The 24,678-nt window shown below is 48.6% G+C and overlaps 1 protein-coding gene across 2 annotated transcripts in view; it reads left to right on the top strand.

Moving 5' to 3' along the window:
- The window catches only part of NTF3 (neurotrophin 3), a 71,659-nt gene extending 59,815 nt beyond the window's left edge, over nucleotides 1-11,844 (top strand). The window contains exons 1-2 of one of the 2 annotated variants that reach the window (XM_072799271.1): nucleotides 10,035-10,205; nucleotides 10,737-11,844. In XM_072799271.1, the coding sequence (XP_072655372.1) occupies nucleotides 10,758-11,531 (774 nt within the window). In that variant the 5' untranslated portion in view covers nucleotides 10,035-10,205; nucleotides 10,737-10,757 and the 3' untranslated portion in view covers nucleotides 11,532-11,844. Of the gene's footprint in view, nucleotides 1-10,034; nucleotides 10,206-10,736 lie in introns of those variants that run through there. The other variant, XM_072799270.1, reaches the window with a different exon arrangement.
- The last annotated feature ends 12,834 nt before the right edge of the window (nucleotides 11,845-24,678 follow it).

The following is a 24,678-nucleotide window of genomic DNA, read 5'->3' as shown; positions in this document are numbered from 1 at the left end:
TCCTAGTTCACTCCAAGCAAGTGGCAGGTGCCTTAGACTCTCTGGAATGAACTGGAAGTTGTTCTGCAGTATTGGCTGCAAGTAAGGTCCTGCAGGGTCACACAGACAGGGGTTGATGTCCTGGCTCTGCCTGTCAGCCAATGTGTGATCTCAGACAACATGACTTAATCCCTCTGAGCCTCAGTTTCCTTAACTGCAAAGTGGGGATAATAATCATATCTGTGAGGCTTAATTGAGATAATCCATGTGAAGTGTCCCACAAAGTCCCTAGCATATGGCGAGGCTCAGTAAATGCTAGCTGTTATTACAAGCGATTATTATGACTGTGTCTGTGATTAAAGACAGCTTTGGGTTGGGAGTGTTGGTGCCAAAATTGCTTTCAGAGGACAAGCCCAGCTGCCCAGAAAGAGAGCCGTAGACTGTTTGGGATTGGAGTCATAATGTTTATGAAGTGCCTACTGCACACTCCAGTTTGGGTAAAAGATTGATTTCCTCTCTGTGTGCACATCCCAACATCACTTTACAAGCCGGTGAGAAGAGGCTTGGGAAGTCCCATAGATGTCTTTCCTGCCTCAGTTTCCTGGTCTGTCAGGTGCTCAGGTGAATTATGGTGGCCAGGGTGAGCAGAGGGGAGAGGTGCCCTGGAAAGTAGGAGGAAGCCATGGCACTCGGAGCCTTCAGACCTCAAGGTTTCCAAGAGAGGGGTTCCAGAACAAAGATAGCCACGGACCACTTGCCAATCTCTCATCCTCATGAAAGGAAGTTGGCTGTGAGACCAGGGGGGAGCCTGAGGGGGAGACAGAGGCTATATTTGACATGGCCCCGATGGCCAAGCCCGGAGGAGAAAGGCTGCCATCTGACCACACTGCAGCCAAGTCCTCGTAGGGCCAAACCATTATGGTTTAGGTTGATCCCCTTCTCGCTGCCACTGCTCTGGTTGATGCACAAAGGTTTGGGCGTTGCCAAGTCAGCTGTGGTCTTGGTTTGGAAGAGGCATCCAGAGTGTGAATGGAAGTTGTGCTTCGGGATTTCCCTTAGCTCCCAGCTCTCACAACCAAGCCAAGTTCTTCTTCTGCCATTTTGCGACCTGTTCTTGGCTGGGTGGACAAGATAAGTAATTTATTATCATCATCATAATTTATTATATTTATTAAGGATCAATTCGGCAGCCTCTACCTTGTAATTATATTGACTTACAGCTGTATAGCACTTTGCAGGTAATGCAGATGCTTGACACATAAATCCAACCCCAACACGAAGCATAAATCTAAAACAGAAGGTTGACTTGGACAGTTCTCCTCTGATGCTAAGAGTCGAATGCCAGCTGTACCCCCAACTGTCTGTATAACTGAAGCAACCTTCCCTTGTGTGTTCTCACACTTGGAAAAGGGGGTTTCCCCCAATGCAGAAAACAAAACCAAAATCAAAATGTCTTAGAATATTAAGTGATACAATAATTTAGAAATAGCCTCTGTGTGTGTGAGTGTGTGTGTTGGCACCCGTGCACACACACGAGCCCATATATGCACACCTTTTTGCACAGTGATGAATGACTGTTAGTGCCCAGAACAAAGAAAACTAAATTTATAAATACATGCCATTATGGCCAGTAGCTGGATTGACTCAGATCTTCTCTGGGGATCCTTCCTTGTCCACCCTCTGGCCATGAAATCAGAGTATGTAGTATGCAAAGGATAAAGTAAATCGGGATTTCCTGGGGCTTGTGTTGGCATACCAAGCTCCTTTCAGATGTCTTTGCCAAGACAGGTCCACGCCAGAGGATTCCTTGGCCTGAGGAATAACTGTGCTACCTTGCTCTCGGAGCTGCTGATGCACATTGTTTTGACATGCGCCATACCTTCCGTCTTTCGCTGCCTTGGGGCCGGAGGAGAGGGTGTGCTTTGAACAATGTAAAATTCCTCTTCCAACAGCTGTGCAAAAGCAAACTCACAGCTCTCAACTTCCAGCTCAGGGCATTGAGTTTGGTTTTCGGATACAGGCTCCTTGTCCCTTCTGGAATCCGTCTTGCTCATTTTCCGGCCTCCGAGAAGAGACTAGTTTCAGAAATTCCTTACTGAGAGAGGCAAGGAAACCTTTTAAGTTGCTCTATTCTGTTTTGTTTCATCCTAGGATAGGCCTTCCCTGTTGACTGTGTGCCTTGTTTCCACTGGGAAGCCAGCATCCCCTCAAAGTTCAGGACCTTGTCCTCTCCCAGATCTTGGGCCAAGTGTTCTCCATGTCAGACAATTTCTGAACTCTGAGTTAATAAGGAAGTTTTAGGAGCACGTGGGTAGCTCAGTGGTTGAGCATCTGCGTTTGGCTGAGGTCATGATCCCGGGGTCCTGGGATCGAGTCCCACATCAGGCTCTCTGCAGGGAGCCTGCTTCTCTCTCTGCCTGTGTCTCTGCCTCTCTCCTTGTGACTCTCATGAACAAATAAATAAAATATTTTTTAAAAAATAAGTTTTAACAGGAGGAACAGGAGAGCAATCCACCTCCTTGCCTCTGCTCTCACCTGTTATTTTGACTGTGTAGGTGAGGGTCTGCCAGGGACCAGGGCTCTCAAACAAGATGTCACAAAGCAAAGTACAGAGAAGAGGCTCTTCCTTCTTCCTGTCACTGTTCACTTCCAGTTTGGGGGAACACAGAGCAAGCCAGTCGGCATCTTTTGGTGACAGCCATCCACTTGGCTCTGCAATCCTGGCTCTACTTCTTGCCCTCTCTGAAGCTCCGTTTGAGTATTTTTGTGCTTCATGAAACAGGGAACGTAAGAGTTGCCACCACTGCAGAGGGTGCTCAGAATGAATGGAATGGGATTTAGGAAAGAACAGAGGGCTATAGGGGAAGAAGACGAGGCCATGGAAGCCCACATAGCCCTAGTCATGTGAGTTCATTTCTCATTTACGCCTTGTAGCCATTCCAAGTCGCTCCTTCCCTTCATCCCTTTACAACCATTTCCCTCCCTTGTTGGTTTTGGAATCATCTCGCCTCCAGTGAGTTAACCTATGTGTTTCTAGTTTGAATCTCATCGTGCTATTTCCAGGCTGCCAACCCCCACGGGTGCTGGGGAATAATTGGTCTGTCCTCACCGGTGTTTGTAGCACCTTCCTTTTGAGCATCATCTGTGCGTTTTAATTAATCTGCCACTTTTTCCTCTATCCTGCTTCCGGATCATTAATAAAGAGATTAACCAAAACCAGACCAATCCCCCGTGGAGGCTCCACCAGGATCTCTCTCTCTCTCCCTGCAACCAGCCTTGTCATGGGTCAGAACATCTTCATATGGCCCGACTAATTTTCAGGCCTCAGGACCTGGTTTCAGAACAAAGCCAATTTGAGTTAATTCTGCAATCAAGATATGGGTAGCAAGCTTAGCCAGCCTTCTATATGGCCTTAGTTTAATATTTCCACCACATTCCTTTCCTTTTTGTCATTCTACTTTAAATCTATCGCCTTACCACCTCTCCCCCTTTCCAGTCCCTGAACAAGATATTAGGGTTATCTGGCAGGATGTAGTCTTTTGAGCCCTTAGCATTAGTCAGAGACCATATCATGGCTGCAGAAATTCTCCAAAGAATTAGGCCCTTCTGGATACAGCTGGACAGTGTCCTTGTTAACCTAGCCAGAGAAAGGCATTTGCCTCCAGAGGATGTGGCTGTACCGGAAACAATGAAATCTCTAGAATTTGCATATTAAAAACTTGGCAAATTAAAAAGTGCTTCCACTTTGATCTCATGCCTCTTCCCTGAGAACAGCCAGAGCACAGCCTCTGTGCCTTATTTGTAAGTCACCCCGATTTCCAGCACTGGCGCCAGAGCCAGGGCTTGAGATGGGGCATCTGGTGCTCCGTCCACCATGACACATGGCCTATGTGGGGATGGATGACCCGTGGAGAGGCTGACCTGGAAGGACATCAGGCCTAAGGGGGACAGGAGTTTGTTTCCTTGCATGGCAAACACTTGCAGAGAGAATATGGGGAGGAGGAAACAGGAGTGGTGGCCTCAAACACCGAGAACTGCTGCCCAGAGCTGAGGATTCCTGCAGAGATGCTCGACCCGCTGGGTGGAACCTGTCCTAGTTCCAGCCTTTAAACCTAAACTTCCTCTGGAAATAAACTCTCTGGAATATTCAAGAGCAGGGACAGACTGACCACATAGCCTAATCCTTAAGGACATCAGTTGCAAAGTGGGACTGTGATCAAATCCTGGCTCTGCTGCTTGCTTGCTAGCTGGTTATTAACCATCTTGTGCCTCAGTCTCCCCATCTGAAATGGGGAATGTTAGTACATACCTCAGAGGAGCTGTTAACTGAGATTAAAGGTTTGATGAACGACAGTCCCTGGCACTTAGCATTTCTGTTCCTGATGCTCCCATTCCAGCTGGGCTAAGTATTCACTCCACACATGTGCAGCAAGTAAAGTCTCTAGGTCCAAGGTCAGGAGGAGGCGCGCCTGCTGGGAAGCCAGTCCTGGAAAGGTAGATCGGAACTCAGAGGAGAGCGCCCCCAGGTGTTTGTGTGCCAAACGACAGACACGGGGGTGTGGGGAGGGATGGGGACGACACTCAGGTCCTGTCACACCCCACTCTCCAACCAGTTTTCATTTCCATTTCAGCTGCTTTACCCCAAACCCCTCTGTGTGTGTGTGTGTGTGTGTGTGTGTGTGTGTGTGTGTGTGTGTGTGTTGTAAACTGAGCCAGAAAGGAGAAATCAGAAATTGCTCTCTTTTGAGTATTTTGAGGGATGGTGAAACCTTGTAGGAATGTGGCTCCGGGGAACGAGAAAACACCATATGTGGGAAAGCATTTCTAAGTGAGCAAAATAGCATCTGCTAGTTGGTCAGGATCTTGGAAAACTCAGTGCAGGGGAAATGGGCACTGGGGAGAGTGTAGGAAGGGGGTTTTACTGAGGTCTTTAACAGGTCTTTTTCCAATTATAGCCAAGAAGAGCCTGGGGACCATGGCCTACTTCAGAGCCAGGGCTTGTATTTTCTTTGGGAAAAGAAGGCAGAGTTGAGTGGCTTCCAGACCAGGCTTGGCAGAAGCCCATACAGGATCTTGGGCCAGGGAGCAGTGTCTTGGGCAGGTCTTGATCCTGGTGGGCACTCATTCACTAAGTAGACATGGAGACCCTGCAGCCCCGTGTGAGGCAGCAGTCGTGGGTGGATGAAGAGGACATGGCCCCTCATGCAAGAGAAGACATGTGGCCAATGATAACACAATAGCAGGCTTAGATGGGGTCTTTATTAATAGTGACCAACAGAGGGGACACCTGGTGGCTCAGTGGTTGAGCGTCTGCCTTTGGCTCAGGGTGTGATTCTGGGGTCCTGGGATCGAGTCCCACATCGGGTTCCCTGCAGGGATCCTGCTTCTCCCTCTGCCTATGTCTCTGCCTCTCTCTCTGTGTCTCTCATGAATAAATAAATAACACCTTTTTTTAAAAAAAATAGTGACCAAAAAAGAAGAAGCATAGAGGTCCTACTAAATCGAAAAATTCACTGATGTGCCTTGCCTGGGTCAATCTGGCACCGCCATCCTTTCTTCACTCCCGACTCCAGGGAGCTAGTCTTCTGGGAAAGCCTACTCCAGAAGATGGGGTGGAAACTACAGACTCTGGTGACTAGAAGGAGCCAGAGATCAGATTTGGGATCTTTTTGCCCTCAGCTTATCCAGAAACACCACTTCACAGCCTCTCATGCGTGTTTGCTTTTGTGATTTTCCTGTGCTCTGTGCTTTCAATTTGCAACAATCTTTACTTCTGCCACAACCAGTGTGGCTGGTCTGAGATCCAAGCACTTGCTAGCAGTGGCATTTGGGAGAAAGCTCTGTGCTGATGCAGATTGCTGTGGGCTGTATGTGGAAAGGAATTCCTGACTTCAGCTGCTTGGTAGCTCGTATGTATGCAGGGAGGCATGCAGCCGCTCTGTTGCCACAGGGAACTCAAATTCATGTCCAGCTGACATTCCCAGGGTGCCACTGCAGGCCAGAGACTGTGCTAAGTGCTTTTGTATAGATTTCATGATTAAACCCTCACAATAATGTTACTTAGGCACAAGCCACATGATTTTTCTTGAACTTTAGAACCGTGTCATCTGTCACTCTCTGCCATTACTGAGGAGTCTAATCTTAGACGAAGCCCTCCATCCCCACACCAGGCCTCAGTTTCCTTACTTGTAAAAATGACAGATTTGAGACGTCTGGGTGGCTCAGTGGTTGAGCATCTGCCTTTGGCTCAGGTGGTGACCCCAGGGTCCTGAAATGGAGTCCTGCATCGGGCTCCCTGCGTGAAGCCTGCTTCTCCCTCTGCCTGTGTCTCTGCCTCTTTCTCTGTGTCTCTCGTGAAAAAAATAAAATCTTAAAAAACAAAAACAAAATGAGGGGTTTCCACAGGGCCCTTTCCAGCTTCAAACATCTGTGTTTTGGAAGTTCTAATAGCAACATTCTTGGACTTACTCTCCATGAAAAAGCTACAAGCAGATTATCAAGGTGGCAGCCACAGGCACTCCGGCTGGGTTTTAATACAGCCTTACAAGTGGGTTAGCAACACTTACCAGTCTGCAGTTGATTTATTCCCACAACTTATCTCAAGTATCGTGGTAAGGTTTTGGAATCAATGGTAAGGAATTGTGGTGCTCCAGGAAGGGGTAGGACCAATGCTAAGAGGCATTTAGAAACTCTTATATTACTATTTTTTTCCTGTGTGTCTCTCCCACCCCCACCCCCACCCCCACCGATGATGGCCTGATTTCTTCCGGCTGAGTTTCTGTGCTTGGGATCCGAGAGGGGTCAGAGTTGCCTGAAAGAGACCTGTGTTCTAATGCACCCAATGCCTGGGGCTCCCCGAGGCAGTGCACCACCAGGTGGGCTGGTAGGAGCAGTCAGCCCAGGTACAGCAGCTAAGTATTGTCTGGGCAGAAGCTAAAAATAATAAAATCAGTTACAAGTTATTCTGCTTTTCTTTTCTTTGTTTTTTTTTTTTTTAAATTTTATTTGTTTATTCATGAGACAGACAGACAGACAGGGAGGCAGAGACACAGGCAGAGGGAGAAGCAGGCTCCATGCAGGGAGCCCGATGTAGGACTCGATCCTGGGTCTCCAGGATCAGGCCCTGGGCTAAAGGCGGTGCTAAATTGCTGAGCCACCGGGGCTGCCCCATATTCTGCTTTTCATGATCAGCATGCTTTGGCAGTTCTGAGCCATATCAGTGATACAGTGTTCCTTCCTGACAATTCTGACTTCTCCCACTGCCTCATTGGAACCCACAGTCCTTGGTCACCACTGCCCAGAGGAAGAAAGCAGGTGGGCATGAGGGCCTTTTCATTCTGCACATCTCCAGGCTGAAGTCACAGCTCCTGTCCCAGGCTCTGAACCTGACCCCCTCCACGCAGCACTCTGTGGGCTTTGCCCATCTCTCCCGACCTAAAATGGATGGCCACTCTCCCCTTCAAACAGTTTCACCAAAATGGAACGTTGTCGCCCTGCTGCCAAGGCTGGCTTCCTAGGTATGCATGCCCATCGTCCAAGCTCCTGCACTCAAGAAGGGGACTCTACATTCAGTTTAATGCTGTGGTTGCCATTTTGAAGTTCTTAAGAATTTTACCTTTAAATAGGTGTTCTGTAAGTGAGATCTGATGGGACACAGGGCATGCATGCAGGGGCTTGAGAGTCTTGGCTCAAAGGCAGTCACATCTCCTGCCACCACCCTGCAGGGTCTAAATTACCTTTGCGCTAGGCCCTGCAATGAGGTGGCTCTTCTGCCGTCAGCCACCCTCCTTTCCGTCCCTGACTCACTGCATCCAGACTTGCACCTTGTATTCACCATGGTGTCGATATGGGGTGGGAGGGCGGGAGGCCCACAGGCGGGCAGGGGCTCCTTGGAGGGCCTTGGAGGAGAGGGAATCTAGTGAGTAAAGTACCTAGAACCCTGAGGCCTGTCAGACCTGCCACGGCAGCGAATCGGAAACATGCTGCAGAAATGCAGAGGAAGTGGCAGTTGCGGCTTCTCAGAGGCCTTACTGCTTTTGGAGGCCCTCGTAGAAAAGTTCGCTTTCCAACCAGGCACCGAAGAATGGGTATAATTTCAACAGGAGAGGGGAGGAAAGCCTGCCAGCAGAAAGGAACAGCACGTGTACACGGCTCCTAAAGCTTGTTCGGGCAGCTTTGAAAGAGCAAATGGGCTGGGGCTGGGGCGTGCGAGCCCAGGTGTGATCTGACAGAAAAGGCCGCTAGAGGACCCCTCTTCCCTGTGCATTTCTCCTCCTCTTTCCACTGCAGATAGGGTTTCCTCACCTATGCAGTGAAGGAGCTGGATTCAGTGCTCTCTTCATATGGCTCTTCTACCCTTAAAGCCCTTTGGTTCTGTGTTCAGGCACCAGCCACGCAGATGTTTCTTTTTGCATCCCCAGCCCCACTGGCACCATCCATCCTTCTTCCTGTCGATACACCCTTATCATTACCTGGCCAATCTGTATGTACATCAACCCTCATCCTCTCTGGGACCTCCCCTCGCTGACCATACTTGATCTATTTCCTCATGAGCAGGTATCCTGCGTAATCTTAGCTTGCAGTGGCTGGGCTTTGGGAAGACTGAATAAACTTTTTTGATAGACTTTTAGTCCCAGATTGTTTTATTGCAGCTGTATTCTGTTTGGAGCGGGGAGAAAGGGCATGCAATTCTAGTTGCATGCATGCCATACGTTTTGTGTTCCAGCTTCATTTTGTTGGGTCTGTAACATTGAAGGAAATGTCAATTATATGCAGAATGGGAGGGAGAGTAGTTATCCTGTGGGAACCACTTTCCTAGGATAATAGGATTCTTAGAACAGTCTCTAGGGGTGGGCAGCAAAGCTAGCATCCTTCTCTCGGCTTTGACCCTGAGGAGTCAGTAGTCCACAAAGAGTGGTTCCCATGGAAGGAAGATGATCCCCTTATCAAAGAGGTGGGCCAAGAGCCAGGGGGAGGAAGTAGGAGCAGAATGCCTGCAGCCTTGTTGGCCTTTGGGGACAAGCGAGCAGTGCTTCAGACAAGATGGGGAAGAGTCTGCGTCTGGAAGTCTCAGGAGCCAGTTAGTGTGGGCAAGCTCAGACATGGGTACTTGGTAAGCAGGGCTGCTCTCTGATTCTTGCGTCCCTCTTGTTTATTTCCGTTCTATTTTCCCCCTGGATTTAGTGAAGTCTCTCTGCAAGTACCAAAGGTGAATGGAGGGAAGGTTTTTTATTTTCCATGCTGAGAGCTTTAAAGAGGAAACTGTGAACCCCTGGGAGGCAGTGAGGTGGTGGCAATGGTAACTAAGGTATGGATACCTCACGGGGGTGGTGTGGATCACGGGACGAGGTGGAGATCGCTCCGGCTGCCAGCCCTCCCCACCTGAAGAGCCTCCTTCCAGCGCCAGCCTTCAGAAAAGCTCTGGTGAGGGACAGACCAGCCAGAAAGGTATCTTGAGATAAGCCCTATAATTCCATAAGGACCCAATGGAAACCTTGTGTCGCGGTTCTGCTCTGGCAACCAAAGGAGAGGGCGGATAGGTTAAATAAAGTACCATTTAAACAGGGAGAAAGCAAACTGAAAATGCAACCACCAGAAGAAACATTGTGTTCTAGAAACTTAGCATGTAAAGGCCAAACAAGAAAAAAAATGCATCCACAAGGAGTCTTGCCTTTCGGGGCAAGTCCAGCGCATTAACTTGAGCTGGTTGCCTCTGTGCCTCTATCTTCTGCAAGGGAGTGTCTGGGAAGCAGTTGGGCACCCTGGTGAGGCATGTCCATTGGAGAGCTCGGCCAGGCCCTCTCAGAGTGGGGAGCAGCCCATGAGCTCATTACAAGGGCCGGAGAACAGCTCCACCAGAGGTGGCCTGGCCGGGGAAGATGCTGTGATGCTGCAGCACGCAGGCAGCAGATGGGACCCCGGCCTCAGGGTATTCCTTTGAGAGATCCAGAAGCTGCATTAGGTGTGGGGGAGGGAGGTAGAGCTCCGTTCCTTGACACAATTGCAAGTCTGCTCCTGTTGCCAGAAGAATGTAAATATACCTTTACAATTTTCAGGTTCAACTTCTTCATAATTTGCCAAGGTGGAGTGGACTGTGGTCTTCTCAGGCTCAAGTGGTATTTAAACAAGTGGCAGGACTTCATGCACACACAACAGAAGCCTGAAGATAAGTGCAGACATCAAATGCAGATGCCATGGGGGATGTCTGTCTAGGAACGAGAGCATAGGTGGAAGTCCTAAGTGTGAACCTCCTCCTCCCTCTGTCCTAAAGGCTCCTGGGGCCCCGGGTCCTGGGGACAGCCCTAACTCCTCTATAATGTAGACCTCATGACTCATGGTTTTGGTTTATTTAATTTAAAAAAAAACAAATTTGGGGCACCTGGGTGGCTCAGTGGTTGAGCATCTATCTGCCTTTGGCTCAGGTCGTGATCCCAGGGTCCTGGGATCGAGTCCTGCATCAGGCTCCCAGCAGGGAGCTTGATTCCCTCTGCCTATGTCTCTGCCTCTCTCTGTGGATCTCTCATGAGTAAATACAATCTTAAAAAAATAATAATAATGTAATAAAAATAAGTTTTAAAAAAATTTAAGAGGATTCCTATGGAGGCAGTGTTTCCCAAGGAAAGAAACCGACGGCCCTGGTCTCCGGACATCAGAGAGGAGCCTGAGTTCTCTTGCCTGCTCTCACGGGGCTGCTCAGCCCACAGTGACGTGGATTCAGCTGCCACTGCCCGCTCCTAACACCTGTGTTTCTTTTTCAGATCTTACAGGTGAACAAGGTGATGTCCATCTTGTTTTATGTGATATTTCTCGCGTATCTCCGTGGCATCCAAGGTAACAACATGGATCAAAGGAATTTGCCTGAAGACTCGCTAAATTCCCTGATTATTAAGCTGATCCAGGCCGATATTTTGAAAAACAAGCTCTCCAAGCAGATGGTGGACGTTAAGGAGAACTACCAGAGCACCCTGCCCAAAGCAGGGGCCCCCCGCAAGCCCGAGCGCGGGGAGCCGGCCAGGTCGGCGTTCCAGCCGGTGATGGCAATGGACACCGAAGTGCTGCGGCAGCAGAGACGCTACAGCTCACCCCGGGTCCTGCTGAGTGACAGCACCCCCCTGGAGCCCCCTCCCTTGTATCTCATGGAGGATTACGTGGGCAACCCTGTGGCGGCCAACAGAACGTCTCGGAGGAAGAGGTACGCGGAGCATAAGAGTCACCGGGGGGAGTACTCCGTGTGCGACAGCGAGAGCCTGTGGGTGACCGACAAGTCATCGGCCATCGACATCCGCGGACACCAGGTCACGGTGCTGGGAGAGATCAAAACCGGCAACTCTCCCGTCAAACAATATTTTTATGAGACAAGATGTAAAGAAGCCAGGCCTGTCAAAAACGGTTGCAGGGGGATTGACGATAAACACTGGAACTCTCAGTGCAAAACGTCCCAAACCTACGTCCGAGCACTGACGTCAGAAAACAATAAACTGGTGGGCTGGCGGTGGATACGGATAGACACCTCCTGTGTGTGTGCCTTGTCAAGAAAAATCGGAAGAACATAGATTGGCATCTCTCCCCATATATAAATTATTACTTTAAATTATATGATATGCATGTAGCATATAAATGTTTATATTGTTTTTATATATTATAAGTTGACCTTTATTTATTAAACTTCAGCAACCCTACAGTATATAAGCTTTTTTTCTCAATAAAAATCAGTGTGCTTGCCTTCCCTCAGGCCTCTCCCATCTGTTAAACCTTATTTTGTGACCCGGCTCTCAGGAGCAGCTCTGTAAAATCTGTGTACACCAGTATTCTGCATTCAGTATTGTCAAGGCCATGACTGTCGTTTTAGTAAACTTGTTGAAATCAGATGCTGTCAGAGTTGTGTGTAGACACAGTGATGCATGCTTCATGTTTAATGAGCTAATTAAATGCACCGTTACCGCAGTCGTTGCAGCGATACCCGGGAGCCGTGAGCTCCATGCTTAATTCTGGCCAGCAAGTCCACTGCCGAGGACTTGCCCTCGTTTCTCTGCTGTCACTTTCGCCAACCAGAACTACGATTGTCCTCAATGTTATGGTCCCGGAACAGTAACAACAAACCTGGCAATTTTAGTTTGGAAGGTTTTTTTCAGCACATTGGTTGTTTTGGGGTTTGAGGTTAAGGGTTGGAATTTTTTTTTTTTTTTGGCTCTGATTTTTGTTTTTGCTTTCTGTAAGTGGTTTTCTTCCTTTTAGGCATATAGGAAAAAATGTTTTAACTGTTTGTAACAGAATAATTGTATGGTTACCCAGAAGCCAGCTGAAATGAATCATGAATAATCTACACACAGAAGAGAACTTCCTCATTTGAGATCCTTGGGGCTCATGGCCCCCCCAAAAGAGGGGGGGGCTGCCTGAGAATTGGAAAATGCTTGCACTTCAGTCAGACCTGGGTTCACATCGCAGGTCCTCCCTTCCTTGTGACTGGGGGCAAGGCTTTGCAGGCTCTCAGAGCCTGGGTTTCCTAGGGTCAGAAGGCCCCATGGGGATTCTTGCTAACTCACGGGGCTATCATTAGGATGCTAAATAAATCAGCTAAATAATCACTGCAGACTTGCTGGCATAGGGCAGCCATTGGAGGTCACTCCTTCTTCCTTCCCTCTGTCTCCTTTTTTAGCTAGCACATTTCTCTGTATCACTTTTGGTGGGTTTATCATTCTGACAGGTAAAAGCTCAAAAGCTCAGATGGAAGGAAGGTGTTACAGAGTTGCAGAGGGATCCCTGTGATGATGGCTACACCCATCCGAAGAGGCAGGCCTGAGGAAGACACAGTGGCTCCCCCAAGCACTCCACCCCCCACCCCCCCCACCCTCCCCCACCCCCAACGCTGGAAAGCAGACCTTCCCCTGGCGCTAGAGCGACTCTCCCCTCCCATCTTGTCGGAGGCATAGTTACTCACTGTCCTTCTCTGGAGCCCTGTCCTGCGCCTTCCCTGCATAGCCCTCTCCTCAAAGCATGTGCTCTGTCTAGAGCAGCCCACGCCCCAAGATCTCTCTAACACATGCCTAATAAAAAATGCGTTCTTTATGGGGCTTGAACCAGCCTCAGCAAATTGAAACAGCCTCAGCAAATTGCAGTGGCGTTGGTTAAGCACATCATCATACTGCATTTGATTCTGGACGCCTCAAATACGAAGGCAGGACATGAAGAATTTCCTTTATGCCCACCTTCTGCTGGGCACTTCCAAACACTGTCCCCTTCCTTGCCACAAGTCCTTTGAGGTAGACACTATCATCTCCAGGGCACAGGAGAGGAAATTTAACTTGGCCATGGTCATTGAGCAGGCGGGTTAAGTCCGTGCTCAAATGAGGACACAGTCTGGTTTCCTCTTAACTAGCCCTCCCTGGCCCCCCCTTCTGTGTGACAGTTTGCATTTAAGAATGAACATTACAGTCTTAGGGACATGGAAAGCAAACTTGCCTGTGTGAAAACATTTGTAGCACCTGTTTCATGAACAAGAACACAATAAACCAGCAGGTAGAGTAACCGCTGTCTTACGGTTGAGCCCAAGCCATCTTCTCAGACTGGAACTAATGTTCCTCTTCTGGACTTGCTATTCCAAGTAGGTGTAGGGCCTATCTAGAGGGTCTGGCTGCCTGGGGAGATGGGCTTGGGTGACACAGCCCCCAGCCTGGGAAAGCACTGTCCCTAAACAACAGGACCTAGTGAAAGGAGTTCGCTTGCACGTGGAGAGGGAGTCTGGAGCAGCGTGCTTCTGAGCTAAGTGTTGCTCTGGTAACAAAGTGAGCCTGGGGAGGAGATGAAAACCTTCCAGAAAGGAGCGCCAGCCTGCAGGCCATTGGGATGGCTCTGCCTCCCCCGTGCTGGGTGGCAGAGCAACGATGCATTACCCGGTTCCATTTGAGTAACTTTATTGGCGTAAGAGGGCATTCAAGCGCTGCCAAAGTCAACATGTCGGGCTTAGTGAGCCCAGGGCAGAGCCTTCCTCAAGATTCATAGGAGGCCTGTTGTACCAGTGTACACACCTGCCTTTGCCAGAGCCCCATGATCAAACCCTTCTCTGCAATAGAGGAGACTCGGGCTGGTGTCTGGCTCCGGGAAAACTCTACACTCGTCTTCATCTTCCCGCCCTGCCTGGTTTCCTGACAGAGCTTGAGGACACGGGCAGGTGTGCTCCAGTGTGAAGCTTCACAGGATAGAGGAACAGGTTTTGGCCCAGCTTCGTTGCCAACAGCCGCATGTCCTCGGATGACTCCCCTGTCCTGATGGGGGCTTTTGGCATCATGAGACTCTACCGCACAGAGGGGCAGTGGCCAGCCTAGACAGTCCTCACTTCTCTACGGAGGCTGTGGTGAGAGGCCCCGTTGGCCACCAGCGGGGGAATCTGTCCTCCCACAAGCCTCTCGGGTGCCTCCATCTACAAGCTGTGTGAACTGGAGCACATGCTTAAACTCTCGGAGCCTTTCTTTCCTGGTCCTATACAATGAGGGTAGTGCTGACATCAGAAGATTGTTTTGCACTGTAATGAAATCATTCAGTTCTTGGCTCCTAAATCCCTCTGAGTATTACTGAGGAGGAGGAGGAGGAGGAGGAGGAGGAGGAGGAGGAGGAGGAGGAGGAGGAAGATTAGCTATCGAGGGATTTGCACAGGTCCTTATTCAGGAATTCTGGTAGGAACTTCCAAAGTTCGAGGTGGAGGATTAATTAACCCCTTGATTAAAGTCTATCAATCACTGATCCCACAGGACACAGTCCCAAAGGAGCATTTTCCCAGTCCCTCTGGCCCCGTCTCACTGACAGGCCTTGAATCCTCAGCTGCCACACCAGCTAGGTGTGGTAGAAAGTTAGGCAGAAAGTTAGCTACCTAGTTAGAAAGGTATTTCTAACTCTCACTAGCAACCTATGTGATTTTCTGATATGTGTGCATGTGGATTTTGTTCCTTCTTGCAAATGCTTGGGACAGCCTTGTTCTTGCTGCCTCTCCCTCTCACTTGTGTCCAACAAGTCTTGCTCCAGGTTGATCTTTTAGGGTTGGTATTTTTGAGAATTTCTCTGTGGTTCACTTCCCATATGTGTGTTTGTGTGTGCTTTTTACTTTAGCTAGCCCACGTAAAAACACTCCACTGAGGCTTGGAGAAACCATCTGCATTTGTTTTATCACCTTTGAACATGTGTTCAGAAATGAAATCTGTGTAGTCAGTTTATGGCTACCCAGGGGTTTGTGTGGCTTCCAGGAAGAAGCATCCCCCAGACTTCAAGTTCTGATGGCGCTGGGGCTGCAAACCCAATGCCAGGTTCTCAATCAGGCTGGGCTTTGCCTCCCAGATTTCTGGCTCTGCTTGGCCCTGGGGAAGGTACTCTGAAGCCCAGAGAAGAGCCAACAGCCCACAGCAGCCCCTCCTCCCACTCCATCTCCACCCCACCCACCCCCAACACTGTCCGCACCCCTGACCCAAGGTCCTTAAATGTGCTCAGTTCCACAGACTCATGAAGAGCCGCAGCCACTGAAGGCTGATTCTCTCAACTGGAACCTTCTACAGCCTACCCTCCAAATCTAAGGAGATCCAAACTCCTTACACATGGCTTCTCAAGGTACACAGGGTGAGTGGATGTCTCGAAAGGCTCACATGTTCACAACAAGCTGCAAATGCAAGCACCTCTGTGTTGCCTGGAACCCCTGGGTCTTTCTTTGGTTCCAGATGGAGGCTGGCCCAGCTGGGAAGAGCAGAACCACAGAGCCGGTCAGAAGCGCTCCGAAGGGCAGTGGATTTGTTTCCTTCGGTGCTCGCCTGCATTTGGTTACAGCATACAGCAGGCCAATGAAACAAGCACAGATGTGCCTATGGCAGGGGCTGGGGGTATGGAGAAGCAAGAAGGTGGAAGGCAATGGCCCAGAGATACCAAAAGCCTTTTTAAGAAGCTGCCTACCACTGATGAGTGTGGCTTACTTGTTACAGAGTTCCTGTAATGAATTGCCTGTCAATGATAGAAGTCTCCATGGCAAGAAAACATAAAAGTTTATTGGAAAATTGGGAAACACTCTTTAGAGGTAGATGGTTTTTCACATGGAGATGTATGGAGGTGGGTGTGCATGCGTGCATGTGTGTGTGTGTGTGTGTGTGTGTGTGTGTGTAGCTGCTTTGACTACGTAACCATTGATGTATTGCATTTTTTTAAGAAAAGATAATGCTCAAAAAGAATGCTCCGGAACATTCTAAAGTTTAACCTTTAGGAGACCGAGCTGGTAGCCAGCTGGCGAGCATATGGAAAATGAACATTCTTGGGGCTAGAAAACAGACTGATCAGGGTTGAGGATTTACAGACAGAAAAGCATGAGGCAGACTCCACCAGCCAAAACAGGAGTTGGATTCGTGGGCTTTTTGATTCAGTAGGAAAGCACTGGAAGCTGGTGCTGGGCTTAAGGGGTAGAAGATAAGACCAGACCAAAGAATAAATAATAGTAATGGTGATCATTTCCTGGCTGATCCCTCCACGTAAAGCACTGTGTGCACCTGGTAGTTTTAACTCCTTCCTACAGCTGAGAATGCTGGTTAACAAAAGTTGTCACTTGCCTAAGGCTGAACAGCTAATAAGGGAAAGTGCCTGGATCAGAGCCCCAGAGGTCTCTGTGGTTTGGAGGTGCAATGCTCTTACCAGAGTGAGTGATGCAGTAATGGAGAAGATGCTGACTGTTTCAGGGGACCCTGATGGCTGAATTGCAATAAGGTGAGGGGAGCAAGGAGGGTGGCGTATACTTAACACACAGGGGAGATTGAAGAGTTAGTACAGCAGTGATTCCCAACAATTTCCAGTGGCCCTCCCACCTCACACCTTCCATCCCCCACCCAGCAGCTCAACAATCCCTGTGCTAAGGTTGTTTGTGGCTTCTTCTCGAAGTGTACAGACCAGCATTGCTGTCTTTTTTCTCTGAGGCTTTTGCAAGGAGATAGAAGGCAGGAATTTCAAATTTGGATAGAAACTTTCATCCTGCTTTACAAGGCAGAAATCTCTTATTCATTCAATCATTTTCTTTTTAATTTGTGGAACGCCTATAGGATGTCATGCACCCTGTTCAAGCATATGGTGTCAGCACAAGAGATGTCATCCCTCCCAGGAGAGCAGCGTAGAAAGGGTGAGACTTTAATGTATAGCAGCTTAAAGTGGACCTCATAATTCCCACATCTCCTCTATAAACACCTCCTCACAGGGAGCTGGCTCTATTTTAAAATGGCTCTAATTATCTGGTAGAAATCCATTCCCTATGTCAAAGCCACATCTGCAGATACAACATCTATAACTAAGCTGCCAACAAAAGGGCTACAGGAAGCTAGACAATAAACAACTAAATGCTGCTTGGGACAGTTGAGGCAGGCTTCACTGAAGAGGTGACCTCTGAGCTGGCTCTTAAGGATGAGTAGGAGGAGCTTGACAGGGAAGAATGAAAGGAAAGATATTTCAGACAGAAGGATAGCCTACAAAAGTGCATAAGAGTGAAAGGGTCTGACATACCTAGAGAAAAGTAAAAGGTTTGGGGTAACAAGAATTTTAGGACTATAGGAAGCTGGAGAGAAGCTGGGACCAAATAATTCAAAGTCATGTGTGAATGAAAGTCTATGAAATTTGTATCTGATTCTTTGAGTACCACCCCCCCAACTTTAGCTTCAGAAAAATCACCAAGAAAATTTGCTAAAACTCATTGCTGGGCCACATCACCTGAGTTTCTGACTCCTTACATCTGGAGTAGAGCCTGAGAATGTGCATTTCTAACCAGTTCCCAGGTGATGGTGCTACACACTTTGAGATCACTGGTTTACTAAGCAATGAGGAGTCAACAGAGGTTTTCAGCTCTTTTCTTTAAAAGAAGATGATTTTGGTGGCAGTGTGACAGACTGGAGATCGATTGATGGAGTGATAGCTGGAAGACCAGCAGGAAATAACAAGGGAGGGGCAGGCTAAGGAGAAGGCAATGGGGATGGGGAGAAATGTTGGGTTGGAGAAGCATTTTTTGAAATGTCATCAGTAGGGGGGCACCTGGAGGGCTCAGTGGTTGAGTGTCTGTCTTTGGCTCAGGTCATGATCCCGGGGTCATGGGATTGAGTCCTGCATCGGGCTCCCAGTAGGGAGCCTACTTCTCCTTCTGCCGTGTCTCTGCCTCTCTCTGTGTCTCTCATGAATAAGTAAAATTTAAAATCTTAAAAAAAAAATGTTATCAGTAACCAGCGGATGTGGAAGGTGAGAGAGGAAGGTGTTAAGGAAGATGACCACAACATCCTTGAGGCATATTGGTTTTAAAGCAAATTCAAGAGGACAGCAAGATGAGCGGGTTTGTAGGCAGGAACTATAGACAGTGAGTTTGAGGAGGCCATGGGACAAACTCTCTATTGGGTAGAGAGCTAGTTACCAAGATAGTTTTATGTTTGGGGTAACGAAAGACCGTTCTTCCTTATTTAGGAGTGCTCCAACAGAAATAAGCCATTTGCAAATGGGTCTATGGAAGCTCCATGGATGGGTTGAAGCTCATCAGTAAATCAGGGTGTGGAATCTGGACTCCTCTGGGGATCTATGGTCAGGCCTCCACTGCATGCAATCTATTCCACCCTCCTTCTTTATCACTTTGAAAGCTGGACAGACAGCTTAGAGATGACAGAGGAGAAGCAAATGAATATTCTGAGGCCCAGGGCAGTGTCATTCCCTGGAGATGTGCCTCAGCAGCCTGCTTGAGGACACTACTATCACACAGACAACTCAGGTTACCTTTTAAAGGGAAAAGTCAGTTATTGGGGAGCTGAAATGTAAAGATTCTGGCAAAAAAAAAAAAAAAGACTTACTGTGGTTCTATTTTCGGGGCTAGGACCTTTACCAATTATTAACATGCCTCTTTGAAAGTCCCTTGGTCAATCAGGAAAATGAAAGATTCCTCTATCGGGAAAATCCTGGAAGGAGCCAAACACCGTCTGTTCTGGAGGTATACACATGCCACATCCCTCTGCCTTGAGTGTCTTTCCCTTGGTTCGGATTCACTCCTGTTCAGTCTTCAGATCTCAGTTTGCAAATTCCTTTCCCCTGGGGGGTACCTCTCCCAAAACCTCCTCCTGAGTTCATTACCCCACCATTGTGTGTTCCCAAGCACACAGAATTTTACCTCCTGCCACAAAACAAGGCCAAAATGAGCTCTATGGTTATTTGTATGATCATTTGTTGGCTATGTTGCCCCATTTGGCTGCCCCATTTGGTTGCAGCCACTGCAACCAATGGCTGCCCCATTTGGTAGTCAGTAACTACCAAATGGGTTTTAGAACCATATCCCAAATGCTGAGCAGCATGCTCTCAGTAGGTCTTCAATAGTATTTTATAGTACAAACGAACGAATGAGTCCCTTTAGTAAACTGAGCTTACAACAAGATGAAGAATTTGGATCAAACCTAAGGGAGAATGGATTAGTGTAGAAGATTGTATTGCTCTTCAGTTCTTTCAATGTCGATGATGAGTTGGGGGAGTATGTTTTGGAGGCAAAAAGCTCTAAATCTGCAATATCCAATATTCTACAATCATTAGTGTCCCTGTTCAGTCCTAAGCTTGGAGACTCCATTATTCCATTTGTGGAAAGGTGGGAATGAGAACCTGAGTTGGAAGAAAACAACTTTTAAATATAAATTAAGGTAAACAAAGCAAAACAAGGCCATGAACCATGGCTATGGTTGCACTTCTTCTTCTTTTTTAAAAGATTTATTTATTTATTCATGAGAGACACACAGAGAGATGCAGAGTCACAGGCAGAGGGTGAAACAGGCTCCCTGAGGAGAGCTCAATGTGGGACTTGATCCCAAGACCCCAGGATCATGCCCTGAGCCGAAAGAAGACACTCAACCACTGAGCCACCCAGGCATCCCTAGTTTACACTTCATAAATAAAGCACATCGTGTACCAGTGGAGCAATCATTTGACCATTCGGGCATACATTCATTCAGCAGAGCTCCCTAGAGACTACCTATGTGCCAGCTCTCCTCCTGGGCATTGTTTAGTACAGTGACAAACAGGCATTGTTTGTCTCCTATACTGTAGTTAGTGGAGCTTCCTGTCTACAGCACACAACAAGGAGAAAAGATAAAGAAAGAAGTAAATATATATATAATATGATTTCAGGCAGGGGTAACCGCTAAGAAGAAACCTGAAACAGGCCAAGGATAGGAATGAGCAGGGAGCAGGTGGGGACAGGGGGATGGTGGTGTTACATGCCTTGTATTTTCATGATTAAAATGCTTGCTGCTGTGAAATTCAAGCCTGACACGTCAGTGTACCTAAGGGAAGCCAAACACATTTCATGTACTCTGAGCAATTAATGGCCCTAATTGAAGCATAGGATCTGCAACCAAAAGTCAAAAGTCAGGCTTTGGCAATGGAAGTTGCAAACAGGGACCCATGAATGAATCATCTCTGGGCAAAGCTTTTTATCAGAGACCTTAGGCACCCCATTCTCCCTTTTGCAAAGTGTTGCTTTTTGCCTGAGGGGCTTCTTCAGCCTTCCCTCCCTCTGAGAGACTTTTTATCCTGTCAAACCTGTTCCATTCCAGAGAAACAAGAGTTGGTCTCTCCCTCCTGCCAGTAGGGAGGGCCCGCTGGTCCCCCTCCAGATGCTGAAAGCCCTGCGGTGAGGGGAACAGGTGGGGGGCAGGCCACTCCCTCTGAATTTCTGGGCCTCTGGCTCCTGCCAGCAGCTCCCCAGCCAGGTTAAGTAGAGAGGTTTGCCCCACCCGAGGCTAGGTTTCTGGCTCCGGCACCCCAAAGGAACTTTCTTTTATTCTAAGTCATATTTCAAGAAAACTATGCCTGAGGCCCCATCAGGGTGACTTCTGTTGAGACTGTAGTGGAGTCATTTGTATTCTGCAACCCTCAGTTTTCCTTCCTGGAAAGTGGGTATAAAAGCATTTCTTCTTCCATTACAAAGTATCGTGTGTGCTATACCAGCCTACCTTAAAAATGAGTGGCTGGGATAAGAGATTGAAACTGCAAGGAGAGGCAAGCAGCGTTCCAAGAAAGGTCATTAGAACTACTTCCCACCCCAACCTATAAGCCAACTAGACTCCAGAGAGTTCAGGCAACCCAGCCAAGGTCACACAGCCAATATGCAGGGCAGAGCCAGGATGAGTAGGTCTTTAGTCATCCTGTGCAGAACACCCTCCACACTGCCTCAATAGGCTCCTTGACAGAGCTGCAGGGGTGAGAGACAGGAGTGGTCTAGATGCTTCTACTAGGTTAACGTAAGAGCTTTTGCAAGGGCCTTACAGATATCACCCCAGTGTCTGCCCTGCCAGCAAATGCTTCTGCTGTTTCCAGGGACTTCCCAGAGACCGGATCTTTCCACATGGAATCTTCCATCTGTGGCTCTCAGACCCTCCAGATACTGGCCCTCGGGTTTGCAGTGTGATGTAAGGACCCAAGTTCAGCTGACCTACACTTGACCCCTGATCGCGCCATTCATAATCATGTGATCTTGGGTAAGTTGCCTGATTTCATTCAGCTTCCCTATAATGGAAATGGTGTAGGACCTGCCTCTCGGGGGGGAAAAGTAAAGATGTCTATAGCTGGAACAGGCAGTGTAGACCAGTGGATGGCCACAGGCTGGAGCAGGGTCCTGGGGGCCCCACTGGACCCTCTTTGAGTGCTGGCTTATAAGAAATTCCTGAGGACCCTAGAAGAAATGTAGTGGGATCTCCCTTGGGGGAACTTGCAGAGAGGTACACATTATTTTGCTGCCCCCTGCCACCCTCACTTCTAAGGAGGTGTCTCTTTTTCTTGCCCAGATCCATCATGCTCTAATTTTTTAGTCCAGACCAAATCTGAAAGCTTTCTGAAGTCTATAAAAATATCTTAGATTCCAAAAGCACAGTACCAACCGGGTGGGAAGGAGGTCGTAGAGCAGAGGATTCCTGATTTATACCAATTCCTATCGCAACATCTACCTTTTCTCCTCCTCGTGTTCTAGCAGATAGTGGTTCCAGCAGAGCTCAGGTCTCCCCCTGCTGCTGGGGGAGACGTTGCCCTGTCCTGGTCCTTTCAGCTTAGCAAGAGGTAAGAGAAATATGGACAAGCAAAAGCTCATGCATCCATCAAGAACTACAGATGTGAACCCGACCACGCTGGTCATCCCACGAGACCTCAGATGAAGCAAGTTGTCTCTAGGCCACATCATGCCCTCTTCACTCAGCTCTGGCTCTGTGTCAGGATCCTGCTTGTGATGGCAGCACACACTCCCGGAGAGACAGACACAGATAGCCATGTGATCAATGTTTCTACAGCTTCATAACAGATTGTTATCAGGGCAGAGATAAAGGGGGAGCTTTTTGCTTCAGGCCAACCAATGGAACACAGCAATGGTGTGGCAAGGACCACACCATGGAGGCAGGTATGCCATGCTAAGGAAAGTAGACCTAGTTCTGCAGAGAAGGAGAGTCTGTGTCCTGTGGGAGCTCAGCAGAAAGACCTTTGGTAGATAGGTCACCATGGGTCCAAGAGTCTTATCTGTCAAGAAGGGCCCCAAGTTTCATCTTTACCCTCTGATCCTCTGTACCCCCTGGACCACCTGCTCCGGCTGCTTCACTGTATCTGTGCCGACTCAGGCTTGCCTGGAGTGAGAGGGACAGATGTGGCCAGCAGGTGTGGCAGCACTGTAGCCATTTGATGGCACTGGTGTCCGTCTGAGGACGTGCTCTTACAGCCTCTCTAGAGGAAGGGCATGCTCAGAGTCAGGTTGAAGGGAAAGCCCTGGGAGGCATCCTGGTGGGTTGAAAGCCAGATTTGGAGAACAAGGTTGCAGGACTCAGCATATGGCAGGGCCACTTCATCGCTCATGATGAAGTGGGTTTTGACCCACCACTTGGCATTCCCCCTGTGCATTCCCTGGTCCCCTTGGCCTGGAGGGAGGACAAGCTCTGGTTACTGCCTTTTCTCGTCTCCTGCAGCTGGACGTCCAGATGCTGGGTCTCAGTCCCGGGACAATTGCACTGTCCATATTGCTTCCTCTCCCTCTTATCCTGTCATGCTTCCTCCTGAACTTTTGACATGAACCCTGCTTCATGTCAGCCTGACAGTCAGCCCAGTGAGTCTTGCAGCCTCGTTTTGCCTCTGAAACCCACAGGCCCTGTTCCAGGCTAGCAACCTACACGTCTCGTCTCAACTCACGGTCAGCAAGGCTGCAACTCTGTAAGAGGGCAGGAAGACAGAAAGCCTAGTTCTGGTGGTCTTCAGAGCAAGAGGCTCCTGGCGGCCCCATGGATTCCTTTGCATTGTTGTGTCCTGTATGCCTGATCCAAAGAGGCAGAGTCTCACACACACACCCCCGCAGCAGCCCCCGAAGCAGTGCTAGCTTTCCCATCTCCTTTTAAAGAAGCTGAATGACAGCATTCCCAGACATGAGTTTTCATCAAATGTCACTCTCATCAGGTCCCACCCAAATTCTTTCAGGAGTTCCCCATTGCTAGAATCCAAGCTTTTGGGCACTTGGAGTCACCAACAGTATAGACTAGTCTCTTTTCTGGTGATTTTTCTCTCTCTCACAGACACTGAGATCAGCCTCCACTGATGTCTCCCTATTTCTCAGACCTGCCATGCACATGTCCCGCCTTGGTGTAGTGCCCCCCTCTAGGCCCTCTCCAGATCCTTCCCTGTCCACAACCTTCATCACACATGATGCCCCCCTCCCCCAGCCCCTGCTGGGGCTTGAAAGCGATACCAGAAAAGGAGAGGTAGCACAGGTATGAAGTCCTGACTCTTGACTTCCTTCCCTGTGGCAGATGAGGGTGCTGAGCCCCAGGGCAGCGTCGTACCTCTCCAGCAGTCACAGGAGATTAAGGAGAGTGCTGGCACTCAGTCCCACATCCTCCATCTCCAGAGCTCCGGCCTCAAGATGTTCTCCATACAGTACTGATTTCCTCTGATTCGTGGGGAGGGAGAGAGTTGAGGATTACACATGTAGCACTCCCACGCATCTTGCACACTTTGGTCCCCTTCCGGGTGCTCATCCTCCACTTTTTCTGAAAGAAAAACCCCAGCTAGCCACCAGCACTAGCTTGGCCACACCAGATGCTGCTATAATTTCCCTCCTTGGGACAGGGGACAGAATCTGCAGCGCCTGATGCTCAAGACAAGCATGGGATCTCTTATTCATAAATAATAAATAATTTCAAAGCAATGGCAACAAAACATTAGCCCCAAGCACAGGAAGGGCCCTGGGTTACTGCCTGGGTGGCACCCCATGAGGCTCACCTGCTCCTGCTCTGGGCTGCCCTCCCAGCACTCACCACTCCCGGGGACTGAGCAAGCAGGGCCCATGGCTGTCCTTGCTGGAGCTCCAGTGTGAGTACTACCCACACATAGTAGGTCTGCAATAAACATTATTGAATTGGAAAGACTTCTTGTATGCAAGGTTATACACTTCAGAATAGGAGATTCTAAAAGCAAAAGAGATACTCATATGTCCAGATTTCCTAGTGCTTGCAACTTGAAAGGAATATCTGATATCCTTTTTAAAAACAATAAAAGATTGAATATGATTATAGGCGTAATTATGCACACCTCCCCTACCCCCCAAATTCACGTGTTGAAGTCTTACCCCAATACCTCAAAATGTGGCTGTATTTGGAGGTATGGTCTTCAAAGAGGTAATGAAGTTACAGGAATCATTAAGGTGGCCCTTAATCCAAT

Source organism: Canis lupus, chromosome 25, assembly GCF_048164855.1.
Source record: "Canis lupus baileyi chromosome 25, mCanLup2.hap1, whole genome shotgun sequence".
Classification (NCBI taxonomy): Eukaryota; Metazoa; Chordata; class Mammalia; order Carnivora; family Canidae; genus Canis; species Canis lupus.
This window is presented reverse-complemented; position numbering and strand designations above follow the sequence as displayed.